The sequence below is a fragment of the Mobula hypostoma genome, chromosome 20 (assembly GCF_963921235.1).
Source record: "Mobula hypostoma chromosome 20, sMobHyp1.1, whole genome shotgun sequence".
In the NCBI taxonomy this organism is placed as follows: domain Eukaryota; kingdom Metazoa; phylum Chordata; class Chondrichthyes; order Myliobatiformes; family Myliobatidae; genus Mobula; species Mobula hypostoma.
This window is the reverse complement of record NC_086116.1, coordinates 44,336,092-44,358,566: the sequence shown is the minus strand read 5'-3', so window position 1 is coordinate 44,358,566 and position 22,475 is coordinate 44,336,092. Positions and strand designations below refer to the sequence as shown.

General features: G+C 43.3%; 1 protein-coding gene across 4 annotated transcripts in view; it reads right to left on the bottom strand.

The window, feature by feature from the left end:
• The window catches only part of LOC134359470 (protein transport protein Sec61 subunit alpha), a 36,946-nt gene extending 14,978 nt beyond the window's left edge, over nt 1-21,968 (bottom strand). The window contains exons 1-8 of one of the 4 annotated variants that reach the window (XM_063072768.1): nt 21,858-21,968; nt 19,411-19,478; nt 10,111-10,176; nt 9,954-10,032; nt 6,678-6,809; nt 5,576-5,685; nt 1,705-1,858; nt 1,461-1,621 (exon numbers count right to left, since the gene is read on the bottom strand). In XM_063072768.1, the coding sequence (XP_062928838.1) occupies nt 1,461-1,621; nt 1,705-1,858; nt 5,576-5,685; nt 6,678-6,809; nt 9,954-10,032; nt 10,111-10,176; nt 19,411-19,478; nt 21,858-21,864 (777 nt within the window). In that variant the 5' untranslated portion in view covers nt 21,865-21,968. Of the gene's footprint in view, nt 1-1,460; nt 1,622-1,704; nt 1,859-5,575; nt 5,686-6,677; nt 6,810-9,953; nt 10,033-10,110; nt 10,194-15,576; nt 15,748-19,410; nt 19,479-21,857 lie in introns of those variants that run through there. The other 3 variants (XM_063072769.1, XM_063072770.1, XM_063072771.1) reach the window with 3 other exon arrangements.
• Between the last annotated feature and the right edge of the window lie 507 nt (nt 21,969-22,475).

Sequence of the window (22,475 nt, the reverse complement as noted above, 5' to 3'; positions counted from 1 at the left end):
TGGGAGACTCCGGGAACTTCCGGGAGAGGTGGGATATCTGTAAACTGTGCTGTAACGTCCCAGAAGAGCTGGTGCATGATTTTCCAAGATTTTACAACAAATTATCTCAACCAATGTATTTGGAAAGCCTTTTTTTTAAAAAAAAAACAACTATAGTTTCAGCTTGTTTCACAATACCATCCTTCTAATCCAAGACTTCAGTTTAGGCAAAAAAAATGTGGTGGTATAGAGCGTTCTATTGGAACAACAGACACTGGAGAAACTCCCTGAATCAGAAAAATGGTGGGATCTGACAGGAGAGGAAGGTGGAACACGGAATCAGAAAAGGGGAGTGGAGGGCAGATAGGAACAGTGGGGGGAGGGGGCCCACTGTGTGGGTGATGGACAGATGGAAAGAGTGGGGGAAGAGTTGAGCAACAGGGTGATGGGGACTGGGGCAAGTTTAGGAGGAGCTGGTCACCCACCTACAGGAAAGCTGTCAATAAGATTGAAAGAGCACAGAGAAAATTTACAAGGATGCTGCCGGGACTTGAGGACCTGAGTTATAGGGAAAGGTTGAACAGGTTAGGGATTTATTCCTTGGACCATAGGAGAATTGGAGGGGGTAGATGGGGGGGGGGAGATCTTGTGTAGGTATACAAAATTGAGGGGTACAGATGAGGTAAATGCAAGCAGGCTTTTTTGACTGAGGTTGAGTGAGTCCAGAACCAGAGGTCATGAGTTAAGGGTGAGAGGTGAAATATTTGAAGAAAACCTGAGGGGGGCACTTCTTCACTCAGGGGGTGATGAGAGTGTGGAATGAGCCGCCAGTGGAAGTGACAAATATAGGTTTGATAGGTACGTGGATAGGAGGGGTATGGAGGGCTGTGACCCTGGTGTAGTAGGTCAATGAGACTAGGCAGAATCACAGTCTGGCATTGACTAGATGGACTGAAGGGCTTCTCTATGGAAAGATCAATAGGAAAGGGAAAAGGAACAGGGTATCAGAGTTCATCATCTGCAGCTCTTTGCTGCCTCCATGCTTCTGTTGGTATCTCCACTCTCCCCTCCTCCATCTGCCTATCTCCCCTCCTCACTTGGATCCACCCACCCGTTCCTGCTCTGCTCCTTCCCTTCAATGTTTCACCCCTCTATCATTCAGTCCTGATGAAGGGTCTTGACCCGAAGTGTGGACTCTTCATTCCCCTCCACAGTTGTTGCCTGACCCGCTGGGTTCCTCCAGCACTTTGCCTGTTGCTCCAGATTGCAGCTTCTGATAGGCCTCAAGTTCCGATAGGCCATCAAACCAAAACGTTAACCGCTTCTCTCTCCGCAAATGCTGCCTGACCTAGCAACTGCTTGCGGCTTCTTCTGATTTTATTTCAGCTGTCCGGCATCTGCAGTTTTCTCTCTTTCACTCCTCTGCCTTGGCTTGCGTACTTACGGGTGAGCAGAGTGACACCCTCCTCTTGCAGGCTCACCTGAAAGTAGATAACGACAGCAAACACAAAGATGGTGGCAATGAGGTTCATGAGATTGGGCAGGTTTTGGCGGTAGAAGGCTTCCCGCAGAGCCCGGACCTTGTCTTGCCGTGTTGCCAAGAGATGGAAGAGTGCAATTACGGCACCTTCAAACTCAGTGCCTGGACAGAAAGAGAGAGAGGCAGGAGTTGGAAATTCCAACCATACCACTAAAGCTTTAGGTTCCTAGATAGGTGTTGCTTACCCCTGCCGGTGTTGATGGTGGTGGGGCTAAAAGCCTTCCACACGATGGTCTCACAGATGTTTGTGGCAATGAACAAGGAGATGCCTGAACCCAGTCCGTAACCCTTCTGCAACAGTTCGTCTAGTAACAGAACGATCAACCCAGCTACGAACAGCTGCAAGATTTCAAACAAAAAACACACATGATAATAACATTTCTCATTTAAAAGTAATAGATTAGCAAAGCTGTACGTCCCTGAATATTCATCCATGGAGAAAAGTGGCCTTGAGGACAAATTAAAATCCGATTTCAAAACTTACATTAGAGTATTGTGATTTTTTTCTCATTCTAATAATACAATGAGTGTTTTGTTATTTTGTTTACTTTCCTCCACAAATTCACAACCACACTTAACACAAATCAGCCACTCAAAAGAGAACAATTTTCATCGAAGGTGACAGAGCTTAGAAACGAAACACATAAAAAGTTACCTTAAAATACCGGTATGAACATAGATCCACATACAGATGTCAATTTGATCAACTGACTGAAAGATACTGGTTGCAGTTGGCTTTTGTTTCAAAAATTATTAAGATGAGAAAAGCACTTTCAAATTGCAAATAAAATACATCTTATGTTTTAGACACAAACGAGAGAAAATCTGCAGCTGCTAAAAATCCAAGCAACACACACAAAATGCTGGAGGAAATCGGCAGGCCAGGCAACATTGAGGGAAAGAGTAAACAGTCGACATTTCGGGCCGAGACCCTTCATCAGGATCTGATGAAGGGTCTCAACGCAAAACTCTTTTCCATAGACGCTACCTGGCCTGCTCAGTTCTTCCAGCATCTGCCAGCGTTGCTTGTACTTTATTCCACAGGTTTGTGTGTGCCCAAATCGCAGATACACTGTGCATCAACAGAGAAGGAAAATACCATCTTTCATTGTCAACTGCTTATTCTGCTCTATTGATGCTGCGTGACTTGCCGAATTTGTCCAGGTTGGGCATTCCCACCTGGGGTCCATGGGCTCCTTGCTTAACAGTATTGGTCTGAGGCATAAAAAAAAAAGGTTGGGAACCCCTACTCTAAACAAACCAGTTGGCAGCTTGGCTAAACTGGCAGAGAAAAGTGACTTCACAGCAAAGTAACAGATTTGATACGGATTCAGAACTCCAGTCCAAGCAGTGTGATGCTAATCAGAATTTTTTGAGGATGTAACTAGTAGAGTGGATAGGGGAGAACCAGTGGATGTGATATATTTGGATTTTCAAAAGGCTTTTGACAAGGTCCCACACAGGAGATTAGTGTGCAAACTTAAAGCACACGGTATTGGGGGTAAGGTATTGATGTGGATAGAGAATTGGTTGGCAGACAGGAAGCAAAGAGTGGGAATAAATGGGACCTTTTCAGAATGGCGGGCAGTGACTAGTGGGGTACTGCAAGGCTCAGTGCTGGGACCCCAGTTGTTTACAATATATATTAATGACTTAGATGAGGGAATTAAATGCAGCATCTCCAAGTTTGCGGATGACATGAAGCTGGGTGGCAGTGTTAGCTGTGAGGAGGATGCTAAGAGGATGCAGGGTGACTTGGATAGGTTGGGTGAGTGGGCAAATTCATGGCAGATGCAATTTAATGTGGATAAATGTGAAGTTATCCACTTTGGTGGCAAAAACAGGAAAACAGATTATTATCTGAATGGTGGCCGATTAGGAAAAGGGGAGGTGCAACGAGACCTGGGTGTCATTATACACCAGTCATTGAAAGTGGGCATGCAGGTACAGCAGGCGGTGAAAAAGGCGAATGGTATGCTGGCATTTATAGCGAGAGGATTCGAGTACAGGAGCAGGGAGGTACTACTGCAGTTGTACAAGGCCTTGGTGAGACCACACCTGGAGTATTGTGCGCAGTTTTGGTCCCCTAATCTGAGGAAAGACATCCTTGCCATAGAGGGAGTACAAAGAAGGTTCACCAGATTGATTCCTGGAATGGCAGGACTTCCATATGATGAAAGACTGGATGAACTAGGCTTATACTCGTTGGAATTTAGAAGATTGAGGGGGGATCTGATTGAAACGTATAAAATCCTAAAGGGATTGGACAGGCTAGATGCAGGAAGATTGTTCCTGATGTTGGGGAAGTCCAGAACGAGGGGTCACAGTCTGAGGATAAAGGGGAAGCCTTTTAGGACTGAGATTAGGAAAAACTTCTTCACACAGAGAGTGGTGAATCTGTGGAATTCTCTGCCACAGGAAACAGTTGAGGCCAGTTCATTGGCCATATTTAAAAGGGAGTTAGATATGGCCCTTGTGGCTAAAGGGAGTATGGAGGGAAGGCTGGTGCAGGGTTCTGAGTTGGATGATCAGCCATGATCATACTGAATGGCAGTGTAGGCTTGAAGGGCCGAATGGCCTACTCCTGCACCTATTTTCTATGTTTCTATGTATAGTCAGAATGGTTACTCTGCAGTTACAGGGAGTATTTACATTTACAGCTGTCAAGAACATTCCTGTAGTACAGCCACACAACTTCAAAGGGTCTTTAAACTTGCTGCAACTTTGATTGCAACATTTAAGAGAAGTTTGGATAAGTACATGGATGAAATGGGTCAATGGAACTGGGCAGAATAACAATTTGCCATGCACTAGATGGGCCGAAGGGCCTGGTTCTGCTCTGTAGGGCTCCATGACTCTACGACACAAACTCACATCCAGCAAGCCACAAGTACTGTATCTTGGTGCCATTGTACTTTCAAATACAAACACATCAAAGACAGTGATAAAAGGCATAGTCGTCCCACTGATACCAGGAAGAGTAAAGGGTTACGGCCACGTGTGGCCACGGAACTTGATTCAGCACATCAAGACTGCCGGGTGAATGAAAAGATGATCTAGAATACAGCTATGTGGCTTGAAGCAAGCTGTCCCTTCAGGGTTTCAGGGACCAGCTATCCAAACTGTTCAACACAATGGAAGAGACAGGTGTAGAGGTACAAATCAGCACACCGCCCACACGCCCTTCCCCTCGCAAATGATGCGTAGCACATATTTCACAGTGATTTTCAAGGTACATGTGATAAATTAATCTGAATCTTAGCTAAGTGTGTTCTTAATGTTGCCCCTGTAACAAAATAATTTCCCACTCGGGATCAATAAAATAATATTATAATAATAAGCTGATAATCAGCTCAAGCATGGAGCACAGCAGCCATTTGCTCCATAGTGTGTGTCAGTCAAAAAAAAACTTAATGTCACTGCTCAGTTCTTGGCCCACAATGTTGTTGATCACATACACCCAGTGCTTCCCCAAGAACCCTTACAATGTGAACTCGTTCTACTTCTACCACGCTTCCAAATGAAGTCCCAGCACCTCATTAACCTCTGGAGAAGTTGGTTTTTCTCAACTCCCTTCTAACCTTCCTATTAAGTCTGGTCTAATGAAATCATTTATTGCTAGAGGAAATAACATAAATAAAGAATTATTAATAAACACAAGGGATCCTGCAGATGCTGGAAATACAGAGTAACTCACCCAGATCTCTCAAACCTATCCTCTACTGAGTTTGCTCCAAGTAAACAACTTCACGCAATCCTTGCCTCTTTCCTGTAGGCTAAAGTTTCATTTACAATCTGTTCCACTGAGTACACCTCAATCATTAGTCTACACCAGAACCTAGACATGTGATATTTTATTGTGAAACAATTTGATTTCAATGCACTGGGTGCATTGTATAATGATACGATCTCAATGCACTGAGTAACGATCTGATCCGTATGAACAGTAGGCAAGACGAGTTTTTCACTTTATCATGGTACACGTCACGATCCTTCTTTATGTTCAGTCCTGTTAAATGCTCCTTTGCGTATTTGCATGCGGCTTGAAGCACTGACCTGTATAATGATGAGCAGACAGATGCCAGCTCCCATTTCTGCTGGATCTCCATACATGCCGGTCATTACATACACAATGGCCTGACCGATGGTGATGATCATCCCAAATACTGCAGAGTACAAAAACATGCAAAATCAATGCCTCAACATGCCTTGTTTTGAAGAGAAATTTCACAAAGTTGACATTGAATTCACAGTTGATTCATGAGAATGTTATGGGGACTGGAGGGCATGAGCTGCAAGAAGAGACGGACAAGCTGGGTTTTTCTCTCCTCACCAGCGAAGCAGCCCGAAGGGTGACGTTACCAAGGAGTGACTGTGTTGTTTTGGCAGGACATGCAACAAAAAAAATTCAACAATTATAAAGAATTATATAAAACTGTTAGAAGTACAGATATGGAATAAATGTGCATAAATACCAGTATTTTAGATTATGAAGACACGCAGTCCTCTTTTATTGTCATTAGTAATGCATGCATTAAGAAATGATACAATATTTCCAATGTAAACAGCATTATAAAAGGTTGTAAAGTGTTTCCAGCGCAGTTCAGTGATGGAGGTAAAGGCTGGTAGGGGTGTGGTTAACTAGAATGGTTGATCAGATTAACTGCCTGGGCGAAGAAACTTTATGGTGTGAAGTTTTGTTTTAATAGCCCTATGGCGCTTTCCAGAAGAGAGCTATTTGGAGAAAGCAGTGCGCGGAGTGGGTAGTGTTTTGGCAATGATTTTATTTTGCTAGCTTCTTTGTCAGGGACACGTGCAAGTCCTGCCACAAATTTAACAAACGGCATATGCCAGTGATATTAAACCTGATTCTGATTCTGTTTCTGCAGCGACGGTAGACTGTAGCCAGTTACCTTTTCCTGACAGAGAATCAACGGGGTGGTGGTGGTGGGGGGGGGGGGGCAGAAATATGGTGAATGGTCACAATCTTTCTCCTAGGGTGGGAGAGCCTAAAACTAGAGGACACAAGAGGGGCAAAATTAAAATCAATGCACAATAGAAAGCATCTTCTGAGGCATCACAGATTACTGTGGCGCTGCTTTGCACGTGACTGTTAACGTGCTGCAGCTCTAAATAACAAAACTAAATCACAACTTACACTTCTGAGCACCGTTGAAGAGTGCTCGATCCTTAGGTGTGTCACCAACTTCAATGATTTTTGCTCCGGCAAGCAGCTGCATAATTAGACCAGAGGTTACAATGGGAGAGATACCGAGTTCCATTAAGGTTCCTGCAAGTGGGTGAAAAGCATGAGGATACAGTGCAAATCAGCTCTAACACAAGGTTAAGGGGGCAGCACGGTAGTGTAGCGGCCAGCACAACGCTGTTACAGCACAAGTGACCCGGGTTCAATTCCCGCTGCTCTCTGTAAGGAGTTTGTATGTTTGCCCCATGACCACGTGGGTTTCCTCCGGGTGCTCTGCTTTCCTCCCATATTCCAAACAACATGCTCGGCACAGCATTGTGGGCCGTAGGGCCTGTATTGTGCTGTAGGTTTTCTAGGTTTCTATGTTAACGCATACCAGTTAGTAGGATAAATGGTCACAAGAGTGCAAGTGGCCAGCGCAGGATTCTTGGGCCTGTTACTGTGCTGTCTCTCAAAATCTAAAACTCTAAAGCTAAAGCACCTCTCATTGACTTGGCAAATGCAATGTTAACATTCATTTTGAGAGGACCAGAACGCAAAAACAAGGATGTAATGCCGAGGCTCTGTAAGGCATTGGTCAGACCGCACTTGGAGTATAGTGAGCAGTTTTGGCACCCCTATCTGAGAATGATGAGATGGTATTAGAGGGTCAAGAGGAGGTTTATGAGAATGATCCCAAAAATGAAAGGGTTAATGTACGAGGAGTGTTTAATGGCTCTGGGCCTGTACTCACTGGAGTTTAGAAGAATGAGGGGGAAATTCATGGAAACCTATCTAATATCGAAAGGCCTAGAGTGGATGTGGAGAGGATGTTTCCTATAGTGGGTGAGTCTTGTACCAGAGGCCACAGCCTCAGATCAGATGGTTGTCCCTTCAGAACAGAAATGAGGAAATCCTTTTGCCAGAGTGTGGTGAATCTGTGGAATTCACTGTGGAGGAGAAGTCATTAGGTATATTTAAATTAGAGATTAATTGGTTCTTAATTAATAAGGGTGTTAAACATTATGGGGAGAAGGTTAAGGGAATGAGGTTAAGAGGGAGAATAAATCAGCCCCGATGGAATAGCAGACTCCATGGGCCAAACGGCTAAATTCTGCACCTATGTCTTATGGATTTTAACAGTACTAGTTAAATGGATAATGACACTAACTATATATAGTTCTTTTTTTATCAACACAAAATCTTCAGGAACGTAAGTTTGCAAACTGATGCAGATTACCAGTCATATGTAGGTATACTGGTATAACCCTCTCCATCAACAGTGGCATACTCCAGTGATGAGTGAGAGGTATAGCTGTTAAAGCTGCTGCTCACAGGTCAGGGACCAGAGTTCAATACCAACCTGTGTGGAGTTCGCATGTTCTCCCTGTGATTGTGTGGGCTTCACAGTACAGGCCCTTCGGCTCATGACGCTGTGCTGACAGTTTAACTTACTCCAAGATCAATCTAGTGCCACCCTTCCACACAGCCCTCCATTTTTCTTTCATCCATATGCCTGTCTAAGAGTCTCAAATATCCCTGATGTATCTGCCTCTACCACTACCCTTGACAGGGCATTCCACACATCCACCACTCTGTGTGTAAAAAAAATCCTTAACAGCGCCAATATACTCTCCTCCAATCACTCTAAAATTCTTTTCAAATCTTTTTATTGTTATATTATACAAAAGAAATAACACGAGTACATTGAAGTAACAACGCTTACAATGTCTCAAAAAAGACATCATCTTAAAGATTGAAAAAAAATTTGTGATAACAAAAAAAACCTACTAAGCAGAAAAAGTGAGAAAAAAAATCCATTAGGTGTATAACCCCGGAGTCATGCGTCATACAAAAAGCTTCTAAAAATAAACATCAAACCGCCAACAAGAAAATATACCAAAAAATTTACAATTAGATCATGGAAAAAATCTATCAATTAGCTCAAATGATAATAACAAGCAAATAAGCCCCATCTTTTCTCAAAATCAAATAAAGGTTCAAAGGTTCGACTTCTAATTTTCTCAAAACTAAGACATAGAATCACTTGAGAGAACCATTGTGACAAAGTGGGAGCTGATGTATCCTTCCACTACAACAAAATGGCCCTCCTAGCTATCAATGTAACAAATGCAATAACATGTTGGTCAGACACAGAAATACCATGAATATTTTGAGGAATTATTCCAAAAAGCACAATTAATTTATTAGGTTGTAGATTAATTTTAAGTGCTTTAGAAATTGTTGAAAAAACTGACTTCCAGAACTGTTCCAATATAGAACAAGACCAAAACATATGTCAGTGTAGCTATCTCAGTTTTACATCTATCACAATAACTATCAACATTAGAAAAGATTTTAGAAAGTCTCTCCTTCGTCAAATGATAACGATGTACAATTTTAAATTGAATCAATGAATGGCTAGCACAAATAGAAGAGTTAATCAACTTCAAAATCCGCATCCAATCCTCTGTCATAAAAGTCAAATAGAGTTCCTTTTCCCAATCCTGATTAATCTTAGATAAAGGACGCTTATCCCATTGTAATAATAAACTATAAATTCTTCCAATAGAACCCTTGATCGAAGGATTCATACTCAAAATTATACCCTTTGTATTAGCCACCTTAAAATTATACCCTTCCTATTAGCCACTTCCTCCCAGGAAGAAGTCTTTGACTACCCGCTGATCTATGCCTCTTATCGTCTTACACACCTCTCATCCTCTTCAGCTCCAAAGAGAAAAAGCCCCAGCTCGCTCAGCCCATCCTCATAAGATCTGCTCTCTAATGCAGGCAGCATCCCGGCAGGCCTACTCTGCACCCTCTCTAAAGCTTCCTGCAGGTGCTCAGGACTCCCCCCACATCCCAAAGACATGCTGCGTTAATTGATCACTTTGAGCGAGGGCAGGCTGTTGGGAAAATTACCGTAGGAATAGAATTGCTCAAGAGCTAACACAGACCTGATGGGCCAAATGGACTTTAGGAAACATGGGAATGTGAGTGATATGGCACCATTATAAAGCATCGTGCCTTTTAGTAGAGTACCTAATAAACGTTTAATTTAAATTCACAGTTCATTTTTGACAACACTTATGACATCAATATTTTTCACTTTTGGCCAGTGTTCCTTTTTCATGCCACGGACCAATACCATTCAGCAAGGGATCTGTGCACCCTGGGTTGGAAACTCCTACTTCAGCAATATGATTCATGCAAGCCGTATACTAAGCTTACTGTATTAAGACCAACCTCTGTTTGATGCCAGTATAACCCTCATCCAATAGAATGGATCTGCAGAGTCCGAAGACATGATGCCAAACAATGGGATCTACAAACAAGATGCAAAAGTGTTTCAAGCATCACCTGTGACTCAACAAAACACACTTGAATTTTAAAACCTACTCACCTGGCAACATACTAGGAATATGAAGAGTGTAATAGCCGTCCACAATACTTTCTCTCTGAACTGGATCTATGCAATAAACAGATCTGTTAAAATAAATAGTCTTCAATATTCCAGCTAAAACTAATTCCCAATAAAAGTCAGTTTCCAACATTTCTGGAAAAATTATTTAAGCCAAAGTTAAAATTAGTTGAGTGAAGACAAATTTATATTAGATTTATATTTTCCAAGTAATAATCTTATTAAGAACATTTATATAAAATTCTACTGCTAAAAATTTTGCTTTGGTTCAATGTGACATTACTTATTACAATCACAACATTTCTGGTCAAGATGGCGCCTGCGTACAATGCTCCTTCGGTCAATGTCTTCTGAGTAGATCATGAAACCGTATACTTCACTTCTTTTATGACTTTTACATTTGTTTTTCAACTTGAATGTGATTCTGGAACTAATGGAGCCCATTTGGGAGTTTCAGCACTCTGCAGTCTCCGAGAGGATTCCGGGAGACCGAGGCAGTGTGCAGGAACACGGTGCCAAGAAAGCTACAGGACTGCTTTGGGGCATGAGCCGATGTTCCACTCCATTTCGCTGATTAAACCTTCCATTGTTCGCTGATTAAAGCGATGAGGGAGATTGAAATATCCAAGGTGAACACCTGCCTTTTGATCGCTGGTGGGATCGCTCTTCTACGGAGAGGGGAGACTGCCTTTTGATCGCTGGGGGAATCACTCTGCTATATGCTATAACCTCCTACAAAGTTAAATTTTGCAACATAGGAGACAGCAGAGCTTCGCTTCCAGCTGAGCTCAATGCCCTCTATGCTCACTCTGACCACCAGAACAAGGAGGAACCATCACGCACCCCCATGTCTCCCAATGATCTTTTGGTCTCATTATCTGAAGTGGTCATGCGGGTTGTCTTCAAGAGACTGACTCTCAGGAAAACATCCAGTCAGAATGGAGTACCTGGCCGAGTACTGAAGATCTATGCTCACCAGCTAGCTGGTGTATTCATGGATATCTTCAACCTCTCGCTCCAGCAGTCAGAATCAGAATCAGGTTTATTATCACCCGCATGTGACGTGAGATTTGTTAACTTAGCAGCAGCAGTTCAATGCAATACATAATCCGGCAGAGAAAAAAATAATAAAATAAAAATAATAATAATAAACAAGTAAATCAATTACATATACTGAATAGATTAAAAAATGTGCAAAAACAGAAATACTGTATATTTTTTAAAAAGTGAGGTAGTGTCCAAAGATTCAATGTCCATTTAGGAATCGGATGGCAGAGGGGAAGAAGCTGTTCCTGAATTGCTGAGTGTGTGCCTTCGGGCTTCTGTATCTCCTACCTGATGGTAACAGTGAGAAATGGGCATGCCCTGGGTGCTGGAGGTCCTTAATAATGGACGCTGCCTTTCTGAGACACTGCTCCCTGAAGATCTCCTGGGTACTTTGTAGGCTAGTACCCAAGATGGAAATGACTAGCTTTACAACCTTCTGCAGCTTCTTTCAGTCCTGTGCAGTAGCCCCTCCATAGCAGACAGTGATGCAGCCAGTCAGAATGTTCTCTACAGTACAACTATAGAAGTTTTTGGGTGCATCTGTTGACACGCCAAATCTCTTCAAACTCCTAATAAAGTACAGTCGCTGTCTTGCCTTCTTTATAACTACATCAATATGTTGGGGCCAGGTTAGATCCTCAGAGATCTTGACAGCCAGGAACTTGAAGCTGCTCACTCTCTCCACTTCTGATCCCTCTATGGGGATTGGTATGTGTTCCTTTGTCTTACCCTTCCTGAAGACCACAATCAGCTCCTTCGTCTTACTGACGTTGAGTGCCAGATTATTGCTGCGGCACCACTCCACTAGTTGGCATATCTCACTCCTGTACACCCTCTTGTCACCACTTGAGGTTCTACCAACAATGGCTATATCGTCAGCATATTTATGTATGGTATTTGAGCTATGCCTAGCCACACAATCTTGTGTATATAGAGAGTAGATCAGTGGGCTAAGCACACACCCGAGGTGCACCAGTGTTAACTGTCAGCGAGGAGGAGATGTTATCACCAATCTGCACAGATTGTGGTCTTCCGGTTAGGAAATCCAGGATCCAATTGCAGAGGGAGATACAGAGGCCCAGGTTCTGCAACTTCTCAATCAGGATTGTGGGAATGATGGTATTAAATGCTGAGCTATAGTCAATGAACAGCATCCTGACATAAGTGTTTGTGTTGTCCAGGTGGTCTAAAGCTGTGTGGAGAGCCATTGAGATTGCATCTGCCGTTGACCTATTGTGGCGATAGGCCAATTGCAATGGGTCCAGGTCCTTGCTGAGGCAGGAGTTCAGTTTAGTCATGACCAACCTCTCAAAGCATTTCATCACTGTCAGTGTGAGTGCTACCAGCTGATAGTCGTTAAGGCAGTTCACATTATTCTTCTTAGGCACTGGTATAATTGTTGCCTTTTTGAAGCAAGTGGGAACTCGTGCCCGTAGCAGTGAGAGGTTGAAAATGTCCTTGAATACTCTCGCTAGTTAGTTGGCACAGATTTTCAGAGCCTTACCAGGTACTCCATCGGGACCTTCCACCTTGCGAGGGTTCACTCTCTTTAAGGACAGCCTAACATCGGCCTCTGAGACACAGATCACAGGGTCATCAGGTGCAGCAGGGATCTTCACAGCTGTAGTTGTGTTCTCCCTTTCAAAACGTGCATAGAAGGCATTGAAGTCATCTGGTAGTGAAGCATCGCTGCCATTCATGCTATTGGGTTTCGCTTTGTAGGAAGTAATGTCTTGCAGACCCCGCCAGAGTTGCCGTGCATCCGATGTCACCTCCAGCCTTGTTCAAAATTATCTCTTCGCCCTTGAAGTAGCCCTCCACAAATCATACCTGGTTTTCTGGTACAGGCCTGGGTTGTCAGACTTGAATGCCACAGATCTAGCCTTCAAAAGATGATGTACCTCCTGGTACATCCACGACTTTTGGTTTGGGAATGTACAGTAAGTCTTTGTGGGCACACACTCATCCACACAGGTTCTAATGAAGTCAGTAACAACTGCAGCATACTCACCCAGGTCTGAAGGTGAATCCCTGAACACAGTCCAGTCCACCAATTTAAAGCAGTCCTGTAGGCGCTCCTGTGCTTCCCTTGTCCAAACCTTCTTGGTGCTCACTGCTGGCGGATGCAGTCTTCAGTCTCTGCCTATACTCAGGGAGTAGAAGTACGGCTAGGTGACCAGACTTCCCAAAGTGAGGGCGTGGAATAGCACGGTAGGCAGTGTGCCGTACCCACCCGTTTCAAGCAGCCCTCAATTTTATCAGTGCCCAAGAAGGGCATGGTAACCTGTCTGAATGACTATCGCCCAGTGGCACTTACATCCACAGTGATGAAGTGTTTTGAGTGGCTGGTGTTGAAGCATATCAGCTCCTGTCTGAATGGTGACTTGGACCCACTCAAATTCACCTATCGAAGCAAAAGGTCTACAGTAGATGCTATCTCGTTGGCTCTTCACACAATCCTGGAACATCTGGACAGCAAAGATGCATACATCAGGATGTTCATTATTGATTACAGCTTGGCATTTAACACCATCATCCCCTCAAAACAAATCAGTAAACTCCAAGTCCTGGGTCTCAATACCCCCTTGTGCGATTGATTCCTGGATTTCCTCACTTGTAGACCCCAAACGGTTTGATTGGCAGAAAACTTCTCTACTATCTCCATCAGCACAGGAGCACCACAAGGTTTTGTACTTAGCCCCCTGCTCTACCTGCTTTACACCGTTGACTGTGTGGCTAAGTACAGCTTCAACACCATATACAAGTTTGCTGATGATGTGGCCGTTGTGGGCTGTATCAAAGGAGGTGATGAATCAGTATACAGGAGGGAGACTGAAAACTTGGCTGAGTCGTGTAATGACAACAACCTCTCACTCAATGTCAATAAGACCAAGGAACTGATTGTAGACTTCAGGAAAGGGAAACCAGAGGTCCATGAGCCAGTATTCATCGGAGGATCAGAGGTGGAGAGTGTTAGTAAAATTTAAATTCATGGGTGTCACTATTTCAGAGGACCTGTCCTGGACCCATCATATAAATATAATTGCAAAGATATCAGGAAGTTCCATGGAAATAGTTAAATGGTTTAAAAAAAAGACAAAGTACCATTTATCTGAGTAACAATTTATGTATTTAAATGAAACACAGAACAAATTAGAACACGACCAATACCTCTGCAGTACTATAAAAAGTACTATTAGTTCCTAATAGTTTTTGATCAAGTAATTCATCTGCCATGTTCTTATAGTTGACTATAGATGAACAAAATCAGTGCAGACACCTTATGCCTTCAACCTTCAATGGACAGCCTTCAACCAAAGCCATCGACGACTGCATCCTCCAAATCTTCATTTTCATTATGACACTGTCAATACCTTCAAATTATTAATGATTCCTAACTTGCTGAAGCAGTGAAATCATTTCATTTTCACTCCCAGCCGTTTCTGGCATCTCCGAGTCTGAATGCAGGGAACTGTGGCGAGCAAGACAGCTCTGAATTGTCTTACTGTTCATTTCCCACCAACTACCAGTGACAAAAATCACTGCTTTTTTGAACAGAAACACACGCAACTAACGGTATTTAAAAACTGATTGTTCTAAGCACTGTGTTGTGTCTAATGGCTGCGCAAGTGCACACTGACTGATGTTAGTCAGAAACTGTTCTGCAACAAACTCCAGACCAAATCAAGTAGCAGTGTCCAAAATAAACAAAAGGGATTCCTGGCTATTTTCTCGATTCAGCATTTACCCTTCAAGAGTTGTCTCAAGTAAAACGCTCCCCAATTAAAAAGATGACCCAATTAACTGGAATCCAGTGTACTTGAGACACAGTTAGATAGATTTTCGCATTATGGGGAATTAAGAGTTATGGGGAAAAGACAGGTAGGTGGAGCTAAGTCCACGACCAGAATAGGACTTATTCTTATTGAATGTTGGAGCAGGCTTGAAGGACCAGATGGTTGACTCCTGCTTTTGGTCCTTATAGTACATTAGCCAGTTCCCAGGACAGAGACGGCTAATATGAGGGGTATTATTTTAAAGCGATTGGAGGAAAGTACAAGGGGGATTTCAGAGGCATTTTTTAAAATATACACTGAGAGTGGTGTGTACATGGAACTCGCCGCCAAGCATGGTGGTAGAGGTAGATACATTAGGGACAATTAGGAAACTCTAAGATGGGCACATGGATGAAAGAAAAATGAAGGGCTATGAGGGAGAGAAGAGTTAGATTGATCGAAGAGTAGGCAAAAAGCTCATCACAACCTCACGGGCTGAAGGGCCTGAACTGTTCGATGTTCTTGCATGAACACTTGCATTTCTCGTCAGAAAGCAGAGAGAGTTAAAAGTAGGGAGAGAAAGAGCATGCACTCAGTGGCCACTTAAATAGCCATAGAAGCTTACCTAATAAAGTGGTCACAGAGGTGGAACCAGATGAGGTCTTCTACTGCCGTAGCACATCCACTTCAAGGTTTGTTATGTTGTACACTCAGAGATGCTCTTCTGCACACCACGGTTCTAATGTGTGTTTATTTGGAAGCAGAGATGACAGCAAAGCAGCAATGGCTTGACTTTCTGGGAAAATGAAGAAGCTGTAGGATAGATAGATTCCAAAAACCAAGGCAAAATAGTACAACCTTGGCTGACAAGGGAGGTCAAAGCTAATGTAAAAGCAAAAGCGAAGGCATACAACAAAGCAAAAATTAGAAGATACAGGATTGGGAAGCTTTTAAAAACCTACAGAAAACAACTAAAAGCGTCATTAGGAGGGAAAAAATAAAATATGAAAGCAAGCTAGCAATCAATATCAAGGTGGATAGAAAAAGCTTTTTCAAATACATACAAAATAAAAGAGAGATGAGAGTGGATATAGGACTGCTAGAAAATGAGGTCGGAGAAATAATAATGGGGAACAAGGAGATGGCAGATGAGTTAAAAGAGTACTTTGCATCAGTCTTCACTGTGGAAAACACTAGCAGTGTGCAAGTGTTGAAGGTTGTGAGGGAAGAGAAGTGAGTGCAGTTATTATTACAAGAGTGCTCAAAGGTGCTCAAAAAGCTGAAAGACCTAAAGGTGCAAAAGCCATCCAGACCAGATGAGCTGCACCCTAGGGTTCTGAAAGAGGCAGTGGTAGAGATTATGGAGGCATTAGAAATCATCTTTCAAGAATCACTGGACTCTGGCATGGTTCCAGAGGACTGGAAAATACCAAATGTCACTCCACTCTTTAAGAGAGGAGGGAGGCAGCAGAAAAGAAATTATAGACCAGTTAACCTGACCTCAATGGTTGGGAAGATGTTAGAGTCAATTGTTAAGGATAAGGTTATGGAGTACTTGGTGACACAAGACAAGATAGGACAAAGTCAGCATGGTTTCCTTCAGGGAAAATCTTGCCTGACGAACCTGTCGAAATTCTCTGAGGAGGTTACAAGTAGGATAGATAAAGAGGATGCAGTGGATGTTGTATATTTGGATTTTCAGAAAACCTTTGACAAGGTACCACACATGAGGCTGCTTACCAAGTTAAGAGTCCGTGGTATTACAGGCAAGTTGAACATGGTTAGAGCACTGGCTGATTGGTAGGAGGCAGTGAGTAGGAATAAAAAGGATCCCTTTCTGGTTGGCTGCCAGTGACTAGTGGTGTTCCGCAGGGGTCGGTGTTGGGACCACTTCTTTTTATGCTGTATATAAATGATTTAGATGATGAAATAGATGGCTTTGTTGCCAAGTTTGCAGATGATACAAAGACTGGTGGAGGGGCAGGTAGTGTTGAGGAAACAGGGAGGATGCAGAAGGACTTAGACAGATTAGAAGAATGGACAAGAAAGTGGCAAATGAAATACAATGTTGGAAAATGGATGGCCATGAACTTTGGTAGCAGAAATAAATGTGCAGACTATTTTCTAAACAGGGAGAAAATCCAAAAATCTGAGATGCAAATGGACTTGGAAGACCTTGTGCAGAACAACCTAAACGTTAACTTGCAGGTTGAATCCATAGTAAGGAAGGTAAATGCCATGTTAGCATTTATTTCAAGAGGTCTAGAATACAAGACCAAGGATGTGATGCTGACGCTTTATAAATCACTGGTGAGGGCTCAACTTGAGTTTTGTGAACAATTTTGGGCTCCTTATCAAAAAAGAGATGTGCTGGCATTGGAGAGGGTTCAGTGGAGGTTCTCAAGGAAGATTCCAGGAATGAAAGGGTTGTTAGATGAGGAACGTTTGATGGCTCTGGGCCTATACTCACTGGAATTTAGAAGGATGAGAGGGGTATCTCATTGAAAGCATTTGAATGTTGAAAGGCCTAGATAGAGTAGATGTGGAAAGGGTATTTTCCATGGTGGGGGAGTCTAGGACTAGAGGGTACAGCCTCAGGATAGAGGGGCTTCCATTTAAAACAGAGATGCAAAGAAATTTCTTTAGTTTGAGGGTGGTGAATTTGTGGAATTTGTTACCACAGGTGGCTGTAGAGGCAAGGTCGTTGAGTGTATTCAAAGTGGAGATGGCTAGGTTCTTGAGGTTACAAGGTGGCCAGGGAGTGGGGCTGAGGAGGGGAAAAAAGGATCAGCCGTGATGTAAACTCTAAAGACTGTTGTGTGTGAAAATCATAGGAGATCAGCATTTTCTGAGATACTCAAACCACCCCTTCTGGCACCAACAATCATTCTATGGTCAAAGTCACTTAGATCACAGTTCTTCCCTTTCTGATGTTTGGTCTGAACAAGAACTGAACCTCTTGACCATGTCTGCATGCTTTTATGCATTGAATTGATGCCACATGATCGGCTGATTAGATATTTGCATTAACCAACAGGTGTATCTAATAAAATGGCTACTGAGCATAATCAATTAATTTCCAAATGGCTTTTGTGTAGTGAACATTTTAGCAGAATTGAGTAAACTCTGTCTGAATTTATTGTTCAGTCTGCCCTGGTGAGCAATACACTTTAAAAGTCTGTAACTTTTGGGCTGAATATAGCAAAGATGGAGCCCCTCAGAGAAAATCTCCACGCGCTTTTAACCATACAACATGTTAAATTTGCAGCCATGCACACTTTGTTAAATCCCTTTGTAAATACAAGGAATGGTCGTGTATTACATGGGGAACTGCAAACTAGGTCTAGTGCCAAGCCATGGAAACGTCCCATAAAATTTAGCTAATGACCCATTTATCAGGTAGTCTGCAGTTTTAGAATGTTGCTTTACTCAGTAACAGACTGTCCAGAAGACAGAAACAGTAGCAGCGTTCTAATTACTAAGAGCAGATATGTATGAATTTTTAATTAAGTATCTGGTAACGCATCCGTAAATCAGCTCAGTGGTAAGAGGATTAACATTCTAATTGGAGTGGATCAGTTGATAAGAATATAAATGCAGCGTAATCAAGAATAGACAGCGACTGATTTCCAAGTCCCTCAAACATGATATTCTGTTGACTTCAACAAATAACAGCCATCCCATCTCCAAGTCAGTCAAAAGTTGCTTGTGTGTCTGCACGTCAACTTTCTGCACTTCCTGTCATTCCTCTATATCAACATTTACCTGCTTCTCACCTTTTCTACCTATCACTTGCGCTACAGTAAATTTTCACGGCATTTATACCCTGGCTATTTTTTTTAAACCTAAGGTAATACATTTAAATTTAAAGAAAAATGCACATATTTCCCTGCATTCCAATTCATTTCCTACTTCCTTGCTGCTCAACTAGTATATACACGTTGAGTTCATGAGCAATGAGATAATGTTGCAACTCTATAAAACCCTGCTTAGACCACACTAATCTGAGACATTACTCTCAGGGAAGTGGGAAAGGAAACGGATGACCCACACTCAATGCTTCATAAACAGCTACATCCCCTCCACCTTCAAAGGGTCATGAACACCACGTCATTGCTTTTCTCACTATTTATTTCGTCATTTGTAGCACTTTTATGTCTTTGCACTGCACTGCTGCTGCTGCAAAACAACACATTTCACGTTATACAAGACAGTCATAATAAACCTGATTCTGACTCAAAACATCAACATCACTACAAATATAGCTTAATCTGTCTGTAGAGGCAGAAGATAAAGAACATTGGAATAACTAGACAGGAGGAACTCCGGAGAAATTTATTTTCCCAGTGATAAACCATCAACAGCTGAAATAGTCTAGAGCACAGTGTGCATATTCATTTGAAATCAAAGTGGATATTATCGTCAGATTTATAAGGACACAAACTAAAATTATTTTTACCTTTCTTTCTGGCTTTTGGATTTCAGGTAGAACAGCACAAAACGGCTTAATGACTTCTAAAAATTTAACTGCAACAGACAAGAATATTCATTTCAAACAAAATAAAATGATAAGCTCCATGTAGGTACCTACACCTTGAAATACAGCACATTCTCCAAACATCACTTGGTGTTCACTAACCCTTTACCGAATCTATCAGAGAGTCAGCGGACAGCTGAGGTGACCTGGTTCTTCAGGGCAGTTTTCTACTTCTGATGGCAGGTGATTGGTGAGACTAGGGGAATGATGTGAGGAGCTGGGACGGGATAGGCAGAAGAGCTGAAGGGCTGAAGAAGAATGAATCTAATAGGAGGGGACAGTGGACCATGGAAGAAAGGGGAACCAGAAGGTGGTGCTGGGTAGGTCTTTCTCCTCCCCCACCCTCGTGACCTGTGAAGTGACACACTTTGGAAGGTTGAATGTGAAACAGACTGCAGGGTTAATGGTGTGGTATTTTGCACTGTGGAAGAACAGAGGGCTCTTGGGATCCATATCCATGGTTCCCTCAAAGTTGCCACTCAGGGCTAGGAAGACAGATGCTGCGCTGGCCTTCATTAGTTGGGCTCTGAGTTCAAGAGCCGTGAGGTAATATTGCAGCTCTATAAAACACTGGTTAGACCACATTTGGAATATTGTCAACGTTGACTGATCATTTCTACGGACGCTGCCCGACCTGCTGAGTTCCTCCAGCGTGTTGTGAGTGTTGCCTTGACCCCAGCATCTGCAGAGTATTTTGTGTTTGGAATATTGTGTTCCGTTCTGGTCACCTCATTATGGGAAATATGTGGAGCTTTAGATCAGAGAGCATTGCTTATGAGGATAGGTTGAATGGGCAAGGGCTTTTCTCTCTGGAGCAAAGGAGAATGAGAGGTAACTTGACAGAGGTGTACAGGATGATAAGGGGCGTTACCTAGATTTGGCTAATATGAGAAGGCATAATTTTAACATGATTGCAGGCAAGTATAGTTGGGGGGGGGGAGGTTTTTGTCTACACAGAGTGGTGAGTGTGTGGAGCACGCTGCCCGGAGTTGTAGTGGAGGCAGATACTTTAAATAAATACTTAAATGGGAACACAGATGAAAGCAAAATGGAGGGTCACGTGGGTGGGAGGGTCAGAATGATTTTAAAGCAGATTAAAAGGCTGGCATAACATCATGGGTTGAAGGGCCTGGAATGTTTTATGTTCTAAAAAGGAAATGGCAATTGAAAGAATTTAAAACCATGGATGGAAACACCAAAGGAGCAGCCATCAAAAGGAATGGATCAGAAAACAAAAACACTAGCAGCCTCTTGTGTCTCCGTCTCACGGCCTGGCAGATGATGTACCGTTTCACCATTACAAACCTTCAATGAATTGAGGAGGAAAGCACGGCCTAAGCTTGTGCTTTTACTAGAAATATAACGATTAAAAACACTGCTCTGAACGTCTGAGATGATACATATTAACAGTCAAACTAAGTACTGTATCAATTATAAAAGTTAAAACAGAACAAATCCTTTACGCGCCAGTTTGCAAAATATAAATCTCTGTGCTATTTTAACACTGTCATAGTGTTATGACTCTTAAAACAGGCAACCTGGCTGGAATGGCCTTCAATCGAAAGTTAACAAGTTCCATGCAGAGCACTGCAGATGCTCGAAAGCGACAAACCCATGCATATTTGATTTACACCAATATAAAATTTTAATGCTACTGTTCTCTAGATACAGTACACGTGTCTATTTCTGTATTCTTCAATTTTTAAAAATCACGTATATTGTTAGATTAATTCGCTACTTGAAGTTGCCCCCATGGTGGGAGGAACTGATAAGAATGCCGTGGGAAATAAAACGGGATGAGTGTGTTTAGGGTCGAAATCCTGCACCCGATCCTGATTAACACACAGAAAGCGCTGGAGGAACTCAGCAGGTCAGGGAGCATCTATAGGAAGGAATGAAGAGTCCGATTCTGATGCAGAGCTTCCACACCCACAGATGCTGCTCAGCTGCTGCGTTTATCCAGCAGAACATGAGTTGTTCCAGATCCCAGTTTCTGCATTCTCTTGTCTCTGGGATCGCTGAGAGCTTGGTAGAAAGTGTGCGACCGACGGGCCAAGGACCTGTTTCTACACTGCGTTACTTGGCAGTGGGAGCGATGCAAGAGACAGGGCATCCTATCTACAATTAAGAAAAGTCACTGACGTTATAACGCACAGAGTGAATCAGTGAACTATTTGCAACAAGCCCAACACAGACTCTGCAATCACGTTTAACATCACCAACAAGGGGAGAAGTTTGCGGGGTATGACAGTAACTTGTGCTTTGCTGCAGGCTCCGATTCACTGGGGCTGCTGCCTGCACTGCCGACCGCAGAGTGCACACGCCCAGCCCGAGGCGTTGCCAGGCTGCACCCAGCCCGCCATACTCACTACCCATCGCCGCGCCGCCCGAAGCTCGATGCGCCACTGCCTTTCCCCTCAGTCACGGAGGAGGAGCCGCCGCCAGCCGCCGTCACGTGACTGGCCGGGTCACATGATCCGCAATGCGACCCCCCCCCCCCGGTGGCCGTCTGACACGCCCCCAACACCGTCGCCGGGATACGGGCGGCCAATCCCGGAAGTGCTTCCCAAGATTTCATCCCCTCGGCTCGGCCCCGCTCCCGATGAGGGAACGGTGCGGTGGAAAATACCGGAGCTCAAACCACTCGCACGGAATCCCAGACGTGTCGGAAATAGGCTCGAAGTGTGGCGAGGAAGATGGGGTGACAGCAACACACACACGGCTGGAGGAACTCAGGAGGTCAGGCAGCCTCCGCGGAAATGAGCGAACAGACGACGTTTCGGCCTGAGACACTTCTTCTGGACTGAGAAGGAAAGGGGAAGACACCAGAATAAAAAGTTGGGGGAGAGGAAGGAGGAAGAGATCTAGAAGGTGATGCCAGGTGGGCGGGAAAGGTAAAGAGCTGGAGAAGATAGGAGAGGAGAGTGAATCATGGAAGAAAGGCAAGGAGGAGGGGACCCAGGGGAAAACTTATAGGCAGGTGAGAA